General features: G+C 37.0%; 3 protein-coding genes across 6 annotated transcripts in view; 2 read left to right on the top strand and 1 right to left on the bottom strand.

Moving 5' to 3' along the window:
- The window catches only part of ogdha (oxoglutarate dehydrogenase a), a 34,353-nt gene extending 26,455 nt beyond the window's left edge, over positions 1-7,898 (top strand). For all 4 annotated transcript variants that reach the window (XM_065247515.1, XM_065247514.1, XM_065247513.1 and 1 more), the window contains 8 exons: positions 570-697; positions 814-992; positions 1,629-1,700; positions 2,554-2,679; positions 2,765-2,837; positions 6,001-6,164; positions 6,240-6,394; positions 6,587-7,898. In XM_065247515.1, the coding sequence (XP_065103587.1) occupies positions 570-697; positions 814-992; positions 1,629-1,700; positions 2,554-2,679; positions 2,765-2,837; positions 6,001-6,164; positions 6,240-6,394; positions 6,587-6,707 (1,018 nt within the window). In that variant the 3' untranslated portion in view covers positions 6,708-7,898. The remainder of the gene's footprint in view (positions 1-569; positions 698-813; positions 993-1,628; positions 1,701-2,553; positions 2,680-2,764; positions 2,838-6,000; positions 6,165-6,239; positions 6,395-6,586) is intronic.
- Positions 1-15,342, bottom strand: part of nudt18 (nudix (nucleoside diphosphate linked moiety X)-type motif 18) — a 173,797-nt gene that overhangs the window by 71,708 nt on the left and 86,747 nt on the right. The gene's annotated exons all lie outside the window — the stretch shown is intronic.
- Positions 12,174-14,632, top strand: ppiaa (peptidylprolyl isomerase Aa (cyclophilin A)). The gene is made up of 5 exons (XM_065247512.1): positions 12,174-12,335; positions 13,648-13,678; positions 13,779-13,867; positions 14,004-14,176; positions 14,285-14,632. The coding sequence occupies exons 1-5, from the start codon at positions 12,267-12,269 to the stop codon at positions 14,415-14,417; spliced, it is 495 nt and encodes a 164-aa protein (XP_065103584.1). The 5' UTR covers positions 12,174-12,266; the 3' UTR covers positions 14,418-14,632.

Here is a 15,342-nt window from a genome sequence, read left to right as displayed (position 1 = left end):
AAATATACAAGAGTCTTTCCAGCAGTTGTACGAAATATTCACAGCTAGTATTTCTGATCAGAGAAGGTGCATTAATTACCTTATCAAATTGTTAATGCGCCAATTCTTCGGAGGCAAACCAGACAGCTTTGGACATGACCTGGGAGAACAAGGAAGATGGTTGTACGCAGGCTTGGACTTTGTGTTGTTGTGTGTCATTGCTTTACATTGCTACCTAGCCGCCTGGAGTGCATACTACATCGAATATCACACACTTTTGCGTCATCATATGCACGCAGATTTCTCTTTTTATATAAAAAAAACTTTTTATATAAACGTGGAATAAAAGTGATAATGCAATGCCACTTTTGCGTTTTCTCTTCAGATCGTTTCTGTGTAAACATAGCCTAAATCATGTTTTATGCATGCTCCCACACCACTGTTTTCACACAAAGAAGGGAAATACGTCACATCACTTACTACCGCATTCAAAAAAAGGTGGATACTCTTTAACTGTGTATATAGTTTAATAAATGAAGCATATGCACACGTTATTGACATGTTATTTGTCTTGGGTTGTCTCTTTGCAGTCACCGTCACCATGTTCTCCACGATCAGAATGTGGATAAAAGGACTTGCATCCCAATGAACCATGTTTCACCTAACCAAGCTCCCTATACAGTCTGCAACAGCTCTCTATCCGAGTATGGAGTACTAGGTATGTAAACACTCACAGGACACGCTGATGTTTCTTTGCATTTAAAATAAAACACAAATTCTTTTAGAAGATGTTATATATTTCTCTCTCTTTCCATCTTTGTGTCTTTTCATTAGGTTTTGAATTAGGCTTTGCTATGGCCAGTCCCAATGCCCTGGTTCTGTGGGAAGCCCAGTTTGGAGACTTTCATAACACGGCTCAGTGTATAATAGACCAGTTCATCTGTCCAGGACAAGCTAAATGGGTTCGCCAGAACGGCATTGTCTTACTCTTGCCACATGGCATGGAAGGCATGGTAAGACTATGTTACCCATGATTCATGCCTACTTGATTCATATCTAGCGGCGGTTACAAATCAGTTTCTGAAGACAAGTTTGTTTTAGAGATTATTTAAAGAAAAATATAAAATATTATTTTCTGATATAATGTTAAAGGTAAACATCCTGCCCACTATTTTTTGAAAAGGGACTGAAGCTGTCAGGTTCCAAAATGCCCCCAAAAAGTAAAACATTAGTCTCATGAAGTCATATATAGAAATAAATAGACCAAAATTATTGATACTGATAATCTGCCACAGTTGTCATTTGTATGTTGATTGAATATCTGATTCATTTTTGTCAGATCCTGTCAGATTGATTCAGTTCACTTTTGAATCATTTTCATATTATTTTTGAATATAAAATATTCAAAAGATTTGCAATTTAATTTTATTTAATTTTTTTGTAATTTACTTTTAGCGTGTCCCTTTTGTAATTGACAATGTCACTTCTCTTCCCGATACGTAGTGTGAGATTTTCTGAATTTATTTTTGATTGAATTATTTATTTTACCATAGTTTTTCACATTTTTAATAACTCTTTTACCTCCACTTTTCTTTCTATTTATATGTAATTGTTTATAAATGTCTCTCTCTCTCTCTCACTCTCTGCAGGGTCCTGAACATTCTTCTGCCCGCCCAGAACGCTTCTTACAGATGTGCAATGATGACCCTGACTTTAACCCTGTAAGACTTTTCACACCCAGCCCAACACTTTTATTACCTCAGTGGTTCTCAAACTTTTAGGCTTGTGCACCCTACCCCTACCTCATGTAGGGTGAATTCCTTTGCCCCCCCCAAAGAAAATTCATGACCTAAAACAATCTCAAACTTTGAATTTGAATTAAAGGTGCAATCAGGGAGTTTCAGCGACATCTAGCGGTGAGACTGTGATTTGCAACCAAAAACTCAGTCCACAGCTCACCTATACCTTTCAAAATGCATAGTGAAGGTACTGTTGCCACCACAGGACAAACATTACAGCGACTTCCATGTAAGGAAACCCACGCTGTATGTAAATAAAAACGGCTCCGTTTAAGGTAATAAAAACATGTGTTTATTATGTAAGGTATTTATACACCACTGAAAACATAGTTATGTAGATTATATTCCATTTCTTTCAAGAAATCCTCCTAAATTTTACAAAATGTACCTTTAAAAAATGTATTAAATGATACAATGTAGTGCTGTTGGTTAGTAGCCTTACTTTTCTGAAGTTTGATAACATAGAATTTATTATATGAAATAACAGATGTTATAAAATGTCATAAAACTGGGGCCCTCCTGGCACCATCTCACGCCCCCTAGTTTGGGAACCACTTAGTTTGCCTGTCATTTATCTTCATTCACTGACATCCTTTATCTCTAGAACAATAATATACATAGTTTTTTCACTAATAACAGCATGGATATTGCACAAAATTGAATCATTCCCACCGGAAATTCCTGCAAATATTTACTTTGGTACCAAGATTTGTGCTGTTTAATCTTAAGATAGAAACTAAAGTTTCCTAACTAGTTATCTTTATTTCCACCACAGAAAATCACTGAAGACTTTGATGTGCGTCAGCTGTACGACTGTAACTGGATTGTTGTGAACTGTTCAACTCCTGCCAACTATTTCCATGTGCTGAGGCGACAGATCCTCCTACCCTTCAGAAAACCTGTGAGCATCAGAACCATCAAATTATTATTATAATGATATGAACCTGAATGATTTAGAAAGATAACTGCTTTCGTTTTTTCTTCAGCTTATTATTTTTACCCCAAAATCTCTGCTGCGCCATCCTGAGGCCAAGTCTAACTTTGACCAGATGCTACCAGGTCAGAAACGATATGTGACTGTGATTAGTTAAAACTCAAGGAGGAATTTCCTAAATGTTGGTCCCACATTTACAAAGGGCGGCATTAGCATGCCCACATAATCACATTTAAACAGCTGTCAATTATAGAGTTCTTTGTGTTTTTTACCATTTGAATGAATTTTCTTATGCTTTCTTCCGCCAGTGGGAGTGTAAGAGCTTTATTTCAAAATGTGATCATTTTTAAACCTGATTAAAACAATTCCTCAGATTTCACCCCCAAAACCAATGCAGAAAGTCTAAAATCATTTAAAATCATTGTCGCTAGCTGCGTTTCCATTACCCTTCAAATTACGCAAATTAAAATAGCAAATTGAAAATGCGCCCCATGGAAACAAAGCTATTTCGCTATATACCGCAAAACTTTTTACGCTTGATTGAGGTGTTTTTTCAGTCAATTTGAAAAAGGAATATAACGCAAACTGCAATGTTTTTTCGCATTTGCAGGCCACCTGACATGTTGAAGTCAAACAATCAATCTTTAAAGGGACTCCACTTTTTTGAAAATATATCCATTTTCCAGCTCCCCTAGAGTAAAACATTTAATTTTTACAGTTTTGGAATCCATTCAGCTGATCTTTGGCTCTGGCGGTACCACTTTTAGCATAGCTTAGCATAATCCATTGAATCTGATTAGACCATTAGCATCGCGCTCAAAAATAAACAGAGTTTCGATTTTTTTTTTCCTATTAAAAACTTGGATCTTCTGCAGTTACATCGTGTACTAATACCAAAAGAAAATTCAAAGTTGCGATTAAGTATCTTTTAATAGCAGGTGACTATTTTCGGTCAGTGTTGGCCTTATATCTGCCTTGAAAATTGCAACCTGTAATTTTACGGCAGTCTTAGTACATGATGTTACTAAAGAAGAGTCACGTTTTAAATAGGAAAAATATCAAAACTCTTTGTTTATTTTTTAGCGCGATACTAATGGTCTAATCAGATTCAATGGTTTATGCTAAGCTATGCTAAAAGTGGTACCTGAAGCCCCGGAAATCAGCTGAATGGATCCCAAAATGGTAAAAATCAAATGTTAAACTCTAGGGAAGCTGGAAAATTAGCATTTCTTTTTAAAAGTGGAGAGGAGTTTCCCTTTAAATATGGCACAGCATGTTTGGTTTCAGGACAAGACAGATGACATCAGAATGACATCAGAATACAGCGAGAGCTATTGGGGAGCGCTGTATGCTTTCGAGTCGCTCTCACGGTATTGATGTCATTCGTATGTCGATCTGCGTGGCACCATATAAAGTCAAACACACCTGACATCGTGATTTTTGAATGACTGATCATAATACAACAAAATTACATTATCAGTTATATAAACGCTTTTTTTGTCAACATTTAGAAAATAACGCTTACGTTTTTCAAAATGATTTGCCTGATGCCATTCGGTTGGCCTTATAAAAATGTGCATTTATTTAAACCGTTCAGTATTCAGATAAACCATAACTGTGTGATGGGTTCAACAATTCATGTGCACAGAATGCACTTAACGGTTGCTCAAACCTTTAACATGCAGGTGCCATAGATTTATTTATTTACTGGTTAAAGGGGACATACCATGAAAATCTGACTTTTTCCATGTTTAAGTGCTATAATTGGGTCCCCAGTGCTTTTATCAACCTAGAAAATGTGAATAAGATCAACCCAGTAACTTAGTTTTGGTAAACCATTCTCCACAAGCATGTGAAAAATAGGTCATTGAAATTTGGCTCCCCTGGTGATGTCAGAAGGGGATCATACCGGCCCTTAATCTGCACTATCAAACCATGCCACTGCGATTTAGTGCAGAGATCAGCTCATTTGCATTTTAAAGGACACACCCAAAAACGGCAAATTTTTGCACACACCTACACAGTGACAATTTTATCATGTAATAATAAATTAAGAGTTTGGTTCCAAAACGCAATAAATGCCATTTTTGAAAAAAATGAGTTACTGCCAAAATCCATATTATATCAGGTCAGTAGTTAAAAGTAAATTCTTAATTTTACGCAAAATCCAATATCCGCTGTGTTATTCTGTCATCTTTTCTCCCTTTTTTCCCAAAACGCAATAAACGCCACTCCTCCTTTTCTACAGAATGCAATAAATCTGCTCCACAAATTACAGCGCACCATTCCACGCAATGTAAACAAACAATGGCGGCGCGTTGAGTACACAGAGTCCTAGTTTTCCTCGTCTACTTTGTACTTCGTGATCAACAAACAAACAAAAACAAAATAATACTTTAATAACATTGATAAACCTTTGATGGTTTTCTGTGACGGGAAAGAAAAGTAAGTTATCAACATCTAATAATTTACGCGAGAGGCACTCGGGAGACGATCGCTTGTTCTCTCGACAGCATCTAGCTTCTCTCGTGCTAACACACTAACCCCAGTGGATCTTATGAAAAACTTTCCAAAATTTTACTCAAAGTCAACGAGAATCACAGCTGATCGCTGTGAAAAATATTAAGCGGCCACATCAAGTATAACTGCAGCAATGACAGTGTTCCTAATATGACAAAGTAAGTGTTTTGATAAATGCCATTAATGTTTATTTTTAATCAGTGTGTACAACTGTTCAACTAAATGAATATAAAATGGCAAAAATGAATGCACATTTATACTTTGATTGAATAGATCCATAGAATTTTGAAAAAAAAAAACCATCATGGATTTATTGCATAAATAATCAGTTTTTATAATAAATCTTTGAAAATCAAGTTATGGATTTGAATTTTTACGTTTTTCTAACCTAAAGAAGCTATGTGAAAGTTTGTAACAGAAAAAAGTGGTTTTCATCTTGTAACTTTCTTGGTATAGAAAACACGTTTTTACTGAAATTTGTCAAAATGGAGTTATTGCGTTTTGGAACCAAACTCTTCAAATGATCTATATGGTATTTTGAGCTAAAACTTCACATATGTACTCTGGGGACACCAAGTATTTATTTGACATCTTAAAAAAAGTCTTGTGAAGTCAAATGTCCCCTTTAATTCTGCCTTTAAGTCTATAACAAGACAGAAATGTATATAACTCACATTAAGCAAACATACACCTGATTTAGATAAATTTACAGCTCATATTACTGGAGTTATTTTGAGTGTTTTAGTTTCTCTATTTGTGTGTCTCTAGGGACTCATTTTCAGCGGGTGATCCCAGATGACGGAGTTGTGACCCAAAACCCATCAGAGGTGAAGCGCATTGTTTTCTGCACAGGAAAGGTCTATTATGAGCTAACGCGAGAACGCAAAGCACGCAACATGGAGAGCTCTGTAGCTATCACTCGCATCGAGCAGGTACCATTGCTTTCACTTTATTAATAAATGATATATATTACTGTGGAAATACTGATTTTCTCTCTCTCGTCCCAGCTCTCTCCTTTCCCTTTTGACCTGGTGAAGGCTGAGACTGAGAAATATCCAAACGCTGACCTGGTCTGGTGTCAAGAAGAGCATAAAAACCAGGGTTACTACGACTACGTCAAGCCCCGCATGCGTACCACCATCGAACGTGCCAAGCCTGTCTGGTAAACTTTGCTCTTCTCATATAGACCTTTAGATTTTATAATCTAAAAAACATTTTTTTGTCATTCAGATGTTAAAGGCCAAAAATGGTTCTCCAATGGCATTATGAAGGACCATTTATTTTTAAGACTGTGTGATGTATCAGGTAATCTATATTTTGAATGATCATCATCGCTCTTTCTTGTTGTCTGTAGGTATGCCGGCCGTGAACCAGCTGCTGCTCCTGCCACTGGGAACAAAAAGGCCCATCTAATAGAGCTGAAGCGTTTCCTTGACACTGCCTTCAACCTGGAAGCCTTCAATGATCACATCTAAATCAAAAACCTATAACACTATTTTCATCAACCAAACACACCAGACCATTTTATTATAAGAATAAAGAGCGCAGAAAACAGTTATCCTTTGTGTTCATGAACACAAGTTCTCCATTCACTCTCCTGCATGTTTATGCAATTTACAGTTATCAGGCTGTTGTGTTCATGTCAAGTCTTTCTCACCATTGTTGCCCAGTTAAACGACACCAAAAATGAACAACACAAACTTCGATACATTTGGTTATTTACTCGTTTTAAATCCGTTTGGCTTACTCTCTTGCAAGGAGATGTGCCCAAGCTTCTTTTTCATAAATGAAAAGTAGAAAATGGCACCTTGAATATGGCACAGGTTTTGATTTTAAAAAACTTTTCCAATGTTTTTTCAACCAAAGCACAGTTGCAGTTTGGTTCAGAACTTTTTCAAACAGTATATTGGTGTGTTTGTTTTATAAAAATGATAACTGGTAACAGGATTTTCAAGAATGCCAACTTACCTGTCTGAACATGGCACTGTGATAAAGCGCACATCTTTATCTCCGCTTCATAGTAGGGCTTTCAGGCTTTCCACAACTTTAATCCCCATTCTCAACATTTGTATGGTTTTAATTTGTATGTTTGTTTTACTTTTATGTGGGCAAAATTTCAGATATGGGAAAGTATTGGCACATTTACAGGGTCTTATTAGTGGGAAATATTAAGTTTGTGGTTAAATTGACACTTTATCTGTATCTTTGCACTGTGTTCTGGTTCAAACCCGTTCTCAGAGGTGGATGTTGCATTTGTATGATTGTATTTATGTAAAATGGCTTGATGAGGACAGTGTGGACAATTGTCAATGGCACATTTACTTGTATGCGCCTCTGTTCTGGCAGTTTCGTCTCCGATCCGTTATCATTTGTCTCAAGGTTGCATTGCACACTGGGGTAATCTTTGATGTAGCCTGATGCAGATGTATAAATCCTCATTATTCAAATGTTTCTTGCCATCTGATACCTTGTGCCATAAAGCTCAGTCCAGCTGCAGAAAGACAATAAGACAGATGTATTTGTTTGTGGTCACTCTTTTAAACAGAATCCGATCACGTCCTTTTGATTCTTTTTAAGAGAAAGCAAATGATTTTATTTATTTTTGTTTGTAGAGGTTGTCCTCATAACAGGTTAGCTTCATACAATAAACTCATTTTCTTCTCAAATGTCTGTAGTCTTTTTTTATTTTATGCAAGTTTTTCCCCCAAGTAATCTATCATCTGCAATAGATAAAAAGAAAAGTGTCTGAATACAATGTCCAAAATGGTTCAAATATAGACTAACACAAAAACGTACATGCTCACAGTCTGGCCTACTTTAGGGGCTCCATATCCCATGAAAGCAAGCAATGTGTAATTTTTAAAAAGCATGAATGTATCTTTAATTGCTTATTAGATTAATGTTCCTCTTGCCCTGCATGCATTATACTAACTGTAAGATGTAAACATAATGCAAGGTGGAATTTTTAACTTCTCACATCTGATTTACTGTCTGTCAAATAAACCTCACAATAAACTTAAAACTTAATTCAAATAGCAGAGCTCAACACTAAGGATTTTTGGCAAAATAAAAAATATATTTAAAAGTAGGCTAAATATGGATTAATCAATTTTAACCCTGGATAACTCAAGAACCCTTCTATTAGCATCAATTAACATTGGCAAAATTTGACCCATGGGTTTTCCATGGTTAAGAAGTTACAGTCTCTAACATGCGCTCATTCGAACTCCGTGCACGCGCGCTACCGGTGGATGAATCTTTGTTGCGCGCACATGCGCGTCGCGTTTTCAATTTCAAGACAACAGTAACAATCCAGTCCAACACAGTGAATCTAATCATTATACAGTAAAAATATCACTTTAAGAATTAAAGGGTGGCGTTGAATTTTGTTATTAAACACGCTGATAAAGTAATTACTGGAGGGAGTGAAAGTAGCGCATTAAATTTGGGTCAGATTTCATGGGTCAATGCCACTCCGGTCACCCATTAGGCTCAGTTGCAGTAATGTTTCTTGTCACCTTGACAATCAAAGTGGTTGTTTTCATATTCTCATCATTAAACTGCTGTATAAATGTCAGAGTTGGTTTACATCTTTCTTGAACTTCCACTGGATTCGCGCAACTGGTTTGATTTGAGTGGTCATCTCGGAATAATTTTGACTTAATCTTATTTAATGGGATGCTGCGCAGACATGTTGCCTTGTTACATCACACTACCGCGAGATTGATTTTAAAGCATACTGAGTCATTTATTGTGGAATCGCTCTCGCGGTGCTAAGACGTCAAATGTCGAACCTTCCTACAGGAGATGTTGGACGGCGTTGAGTCCCTATGGTTGAGTCAAATAAGACGCGTCAGAAAATTACAGAGGTCCAGACCGCGGGGACCTCATTGGTAGGTACGGCAATGGTTACTGTAGTAAACCATGGTGACCACAAAATAATCTTTTTTTTTTTTTTTGAAAGCCATGTTTTACAAAAACCACCACGGTAACACGGTTTGAGTTTTTAACACAAATAATTACTCTAGCTCATAAAACCATGTGCTTGTTCCAAACATTTCTGACATGATAAACCGATATCACATTCTTGCAGGCTGGATGGCAGGAATGTCATATTTGGACAGGTTGTGAAAGGCATGGAAATTGTCTGGGAAATAGATCGCTGATGTGGCCAGCTGTGAACACCTAAACCACAAGGTTTCACCTGTATTTAAGTAATAGTCTGTGGGAACCCGTCAGTGCTCCCTCACCTAAATCCTGTCACTAACTACAACATTATTATCCAAGATTCATTGAACTATGATAAGTCAATGTTCAATTGTCTTTGCAAAAATGTCTGCCATTTTGTTTTCAAATACATGGATTACTACTAGCTTTCATGCTCTTCTTAACATCAGAACAGACAAATATGATATATCGTCCCCTTGGAATTATAGGTTCTATATCTGCATTCTGAGCAGTTTTGAGAGCTTTAAAGTTTTTGCATTACATAGGAAAACTTATATGGGGAACAAGTTTTTTTTAACATGAAAATTACAGGGACCCTAAATGTATTCTAAATATACAATATCAAAATACTGTCAGATTTGTAAATGGGTGTTTTTGGAAAAGGTCAAATGCAGATAGAACCTTCTAAAAAAAAAAAAAACACTTTTCGCTAAGAATTATAAGGTTCTATCAAAACATTATTTGAACTTTAAATATACAATTTATGTTGTAACAGTGTCTCAGAAAGGATTACATTTTACTTTCTAACACATTTTATGACATTTATTTCTTATTTTTAGCACTTCCATGTATTAAGGACATTGCAAATTAAGCAAGGTAGGTCAAAATATTTTGTCCAGTGCAGATGTTATTTTTTTGTACCAATTTGGTGGGTAATTAAAGACATTATTGCAGAAATTGTTACTTTAATCTTTCTTTTGTTTAGACAGAAAGCAGCTACTGTAATACATCTGAGCAGGACTTTCCATCTAAAGTGGGTCAGGTAAAATGGCTTTCTCTCTAGACATCAGTACAGTATGGCTGAAATAACATGCTAACAGTTATTGTTGTAATTAAGACCCCATCAATTAAATCGCTGACTATTTGACCTTTAAGGCTTAATATTGTAAAAATGAAGCCATTTTAAGACTTTAAAAACGGCAAGAAACAGACATGCTTCAGCAATTGTTAATTGTCAGCATTAATTCATAGTTTAATAATCATTAAAAATGATTGACTATATTATCAGACAAAATGTCAGACTCATTTTCTTAAAACACAGAACTATATTACTCTTTGTGACTCATTTTTTAAAAGACAGACTTATAATACTCTCTATCTGTTAGTGGCATGAATTTAAACATGGACTTAATGTCACTCATCTTCGCTCTGAGATGATGCTCAGTTTGGAGAGTACCCTTGGTTTGGGTAAGATGGATGTAGGTGCCAGACTTATCGTGTGTTTGCTTTGTCCTCTTATGTCTACTTTACCTCTTGGCTCTGCATGTGATTTTGTGTAATGAAGAGTATATGGACACTAATCAAACAAAAGCTGTGACACCTCAGAAAATGGAACCTGTTTGTACTGAAACAGCTTGGAACATGCCTGAAAGTCATACAAATCTATACTCATCATCATCTGTATGATTTTTATATGGGTTGTTCTTGTTCACCTTCAATAAAACGTGTGGAAAGACAATGGTGAAAAGAATTCAGACACTGCCATTGCCTTTTCAATATGGCTGTGCATATTGTCTACCTCCTGCACTGCGGAGTGGCCTGGAGTAGAGTATTTCATTGTTATCTTTTTAATTTGAGGATGCCTTGTCAGGAAGTCTGCCATAGCAAAGGCTATTCTGGAATTTCTGTTCTGAGGCACACAACTATCACTCCATGTTATCATCTCAGTGGCATGTGGATGATCACGTACAACGCCTCTATTTTAATAAGTGCACTTGCAACATCATTTCCTCCCCTACCTGACATTACCTCTGTGCACAAAACACAGTAGCTTTGTGTAGTAAGATTATACAAGTTGTTTCCACATATAAAGTTGATTTCATTCAAAGCGCTCCCGCAGATAGAACCTTACAGAGCCAAGTTAGAGTTCGACTTTATAGATAGAACCTTTTTGTTTTTTCAATAAAAATTCCCAAAATGTACACAACTTAAAACATCACATCATGTAAATAAGTCACAGAGTAAGAATATGTGAATAACTCAATTTTGTCAGATAGAACCTTATAATTCCAAGGGGACAATTTCTCAAAATGTTCTTGTTATGTGCTCTTATTTCATAAATATGCATAGCCTTATATGTACCTTTGCATTAGCTTCTTGTAAAAGCTTTATGAAAAGATGTTCACTACTCAGATTAAGAAAGGTATGATAACACAATCCAAAAGAGAATCAACCTGATTTTATCTGATTCATGATATCTTTAAAGGCTATACTGATCTATAGGCCAAATAAACCTACACAACTGAGACGTACATTAACAGTAAACCTACTTATCACTTATCAGGCCACAATAGGCTTTATTCCACATGAACAAACTGGAAACGTCAGTGAGAAAAATAAATCAAAAATAAGATATCGATCTGCAAATGCAATGAACATCGTTCATGCTCATCTTGTAGCTAAATTAATGCATCTTGATTAAAACAGGTCTATATTTACCAAAACACGTACTCTACAACAGATCCTGAATCTGTCCGGATACAACGTGTTTTACAGATTAGGGAAGTTTGTTGCGCATATGGACCAGACTCTGACCTCACGTTAACAACAAAAGGCACGCCTTCAAGCCGCGTTTCCTTAAATGCGGGTCAATGAAAAAAAATCTTAACAGGATAATTTCATTGGTCCAGGCTTGTGTCAGTCAAAGAATTCAAGCGCTCTTATTGGACGCACGCCATTCTGCAACGCCCTTCTCCGGTAATTATATCGCATAGCGGCCTTCATTCGGTCTTTCGCAAGTTGTAAGCGCACCGTCGTTAAACCGTTTACCCACCTCAGCATCATCCAAACTTAAAACATCTTAAATCATGGCAAAGCCCAGAGTTTTCTTCGATATTACCGCAGACGGCAAGCCGGTCGGGAGAGTGATCATGGAGGTAAATTTTAGGCGATATTATATGTCTGTCGCAGCAGTCATCTTGCCAAAATGGAGTAATTTTCCACTCGAGATTGAGTTTGGTGCTTATTGAATAGCCGCAATGGAAGGCATTACAACTCTGCATGTTCTCGGACATAAAACTTTAATCGTCCTCAACCATTTATTTCACAGATTGGTTGCGCTTTAGCATAACTTGCGTTGTAGGTTACTTTTGTGTATGTATTTATTACGTTTACCTTCAGTAAGTGTGCAGCTTTAATTTGGGTGTGTTCATGCCGTTTGCAGACATCATGTCACGACGCTAGTGATTGAAACTGACCAAACGAGCGAAAATACGCTGGAATATCGCACGCGGGAACGAGCATTGAATGAATGGGCTGGGTCGTTTTTCTATTGTTCAGCTCTGGTACCGGTAAAACGACTTAAATCATCAAGGCCAAGTTGAACATCACGCCCTTTAAACATACTCAACGTAACGGCTTCCAAACACGCGCATCCGCTTACGGTTTTAATGCTAACTTAAAAATAAAGCGTTTCTTTCCCGCGTGATCCCCTTCCTCGTGAAGTGAAGGGCTATTCTGGAAAGTTCTGCGTTCGTGTGTATGAGGAGGGGGATGGGAAGGAACCGTTCTCTGAGCTGCGGCGATTTGTATGTAACCGCTATTATAGTCAAACGATGCGGCATACAGGATGTACATGTAACCATCTAACGGCAGTTCTTATTGAAATACTGTTGTGGTGGCTTTACAAACCAAGATTTCACACAACGTACTTGCAAGTTATAAACGGCCATTTTAAATCTAACGTTAACTTCCAATAAAAAAACCCGGAAGTGTCACACTTGCACGTGGTGAGGTTTGAAGTAGAACGCTTGGAAAGAGACGAGCTAGTGCTCTCGTCCAAATTTGTTTATTGCAAAACGAATTCTATCATTTGTCTTTACTTTCGACACTCGTTTTTGATTGGTGTCTGTGTGCGTGCCGCATTCATATCACCGTGCGCGCGCCATGCAGTTTTTTTCACGCTTGCTGTAATGCCGCAGAAGCTTCATTTTGTGGCTAGATGGTGCAATGTGATCATGCAGCTGTATGGGTGGCGTGCACCCCCAAGCAACTGAGCAGACAACATCTTGAAATATGATTTTATTTGTGGTGGGGTAAATGTAATGAACACTTGCGCAATTTTCCCTCAAATTCCTCTATGCAGCTATTTAATAACAAAAAAGTTTTTGGAACCATGTTGTCGAAACTGAACATTTTGAGTGAGTTACTGTGATAATTTATCTAATTAAATACGTTTTCTGTTTACAGCTGAGAGCTGATGTTGTCCCCAGGACAGCAGGTACCATCATTTTTCCCTATTATGAATTTCATTAAGGGTCATTTGCTAGTTTTGACATGCAGAAAAATCTTCTATTTGTTTTCTCATCTTCCCCTTTCAGAGAACTTCAGGCAGCTGTGCACAGGAGAGCCTGGCTATGGCTACAAAGGATCCACTTTCCATCGTGTCATCCCTGACTTCATGTGTCAGGTATAAAAGATTGTGTAGTCTGTCGTTGTATGATGTTTTTTTTTTGTATGCCTGAAGTGAGCGTGATGTGCTGCAAGCTTTTTGGCAACTTAATTTTCAGCGTTTCAGCTCTAATCTGTTCAAACTGTGGATGTAGGGTGGTGACTTCACAAAGCACAATGGAACCGGTGGAAAGTCCATTTACGGAAATAAGTTTGCCGATGAGAACTTCACCCTGAAACACACTGGTGCTGGTATCCTGTCCATGGCCAATGCTGGTCCCAACACCAATGGTTCCCAGTTCTTCATCTGTACAGCTGCTACTTCATGGTGAGCTTGTAAAGTGTTCATGTACAATGTGTGTGATTTATATCCTTAGTCTTATTTTAAATATAACCTCCTTGACCTAAACTTTTACCCCATGTTGTCTTTTTGTAGGCTGGATGGCAAGCACGTTGTTTTTGGACAGGTTGTGGAGGGCTTGGATGTCATCAAGAAAGTTGAGAGTTTTGGTTCTAGTAGTGGAAAGACCAGCGCCAAGATCGTCGTTGCTAATTGTGGCGAGCTGTAAACACCTCAACCACCATTTTCACCAAAACTTTAGTCTAGTTACCCCTCAGTACTCCCTCTCCTAAATCTTGCAGTTAACCGCAACATTCCTGTCAAACTTTTATAACCCCACATCGTCCATTTGTTTATGACGAGTTGCCTTTATCTGTTTTCTTTTACAAATGAAGTCATGTAGGCTTATTTGTGTATCAAATTCTGAAAATAAAGGGGAACAATTACATTGTTTATTTGTTTTTTGTTTTACACGCTTTTCATTTCTTTTAATGTGCACAGCCTCTGCTCATATTTAAGTCTTGGTTAAACTTAAAACTGTAACCATATCCATTTCTTTTCAAATGCTCTAATTCAGCATAACGTTATCCCTGTGTAAAAAGGTAATACTATCTGAGAGCTGGCACGTGTAATCTTAGCTTTGTGGTTAATGGATGCCAATTTAAAGTTGACCTGATTGAACCTGTAATTCATCCATGCATCATATGCTGTGAGCTGAATTTATTAAATTGCTTTGCACCTAATTTGTGAGTAATGTTTTAAGACCATTGTGCAATTTTGATACATTTGTATCAAACCTTGTGAGTTTGACACACAGTTTTGCCCAACAAGATAATCTTTATTGATGAACACATTTTGAAGTCTCTCTTTTACTAGTAAACCCATTTAGACTTCAAATTCATGAAAGTTGTTCATCTATTAAGATTAACTTGTTGGCATTTTTGTTAAATACTGCTTTTTGTGATATGCAAAAGTCTATGGGGAAAAAATAATGGACAAACACAAATGAGATTCAGCGCTCTTGACGTGCTGTCATATTGGAACTTTAATCTGTATGTTGCTAAGGATATATGAAAAACTGTTCTGGCCAGAGGGGATACAGCTACAGCCAAATTTTACAAGATGTTGGGTTTTGGGGTAGGATAAGGATGAAA

The sequence above is a fragment of the Paramisgurnus dabryanus genome, chromosome 11, assembly GCF_030506205.2.
Source record: "Paramisgurnus dabryanus chromosome 11, PD_genome_1.1, whole genome shotgun sequence".
In the NCBI taxonomy this organism is placed as follows: Eukaryota; Metazoa; Chordata; class Actinopteri; order Cypriniformes; family Cobitidae; genus Paramisgurnus; species Paramisgurnus dabryanus.
Note: the sequence above shows the minus strand (reverse complement) of the source record. Positions and strands in the feature narration are given on the sequence as shown.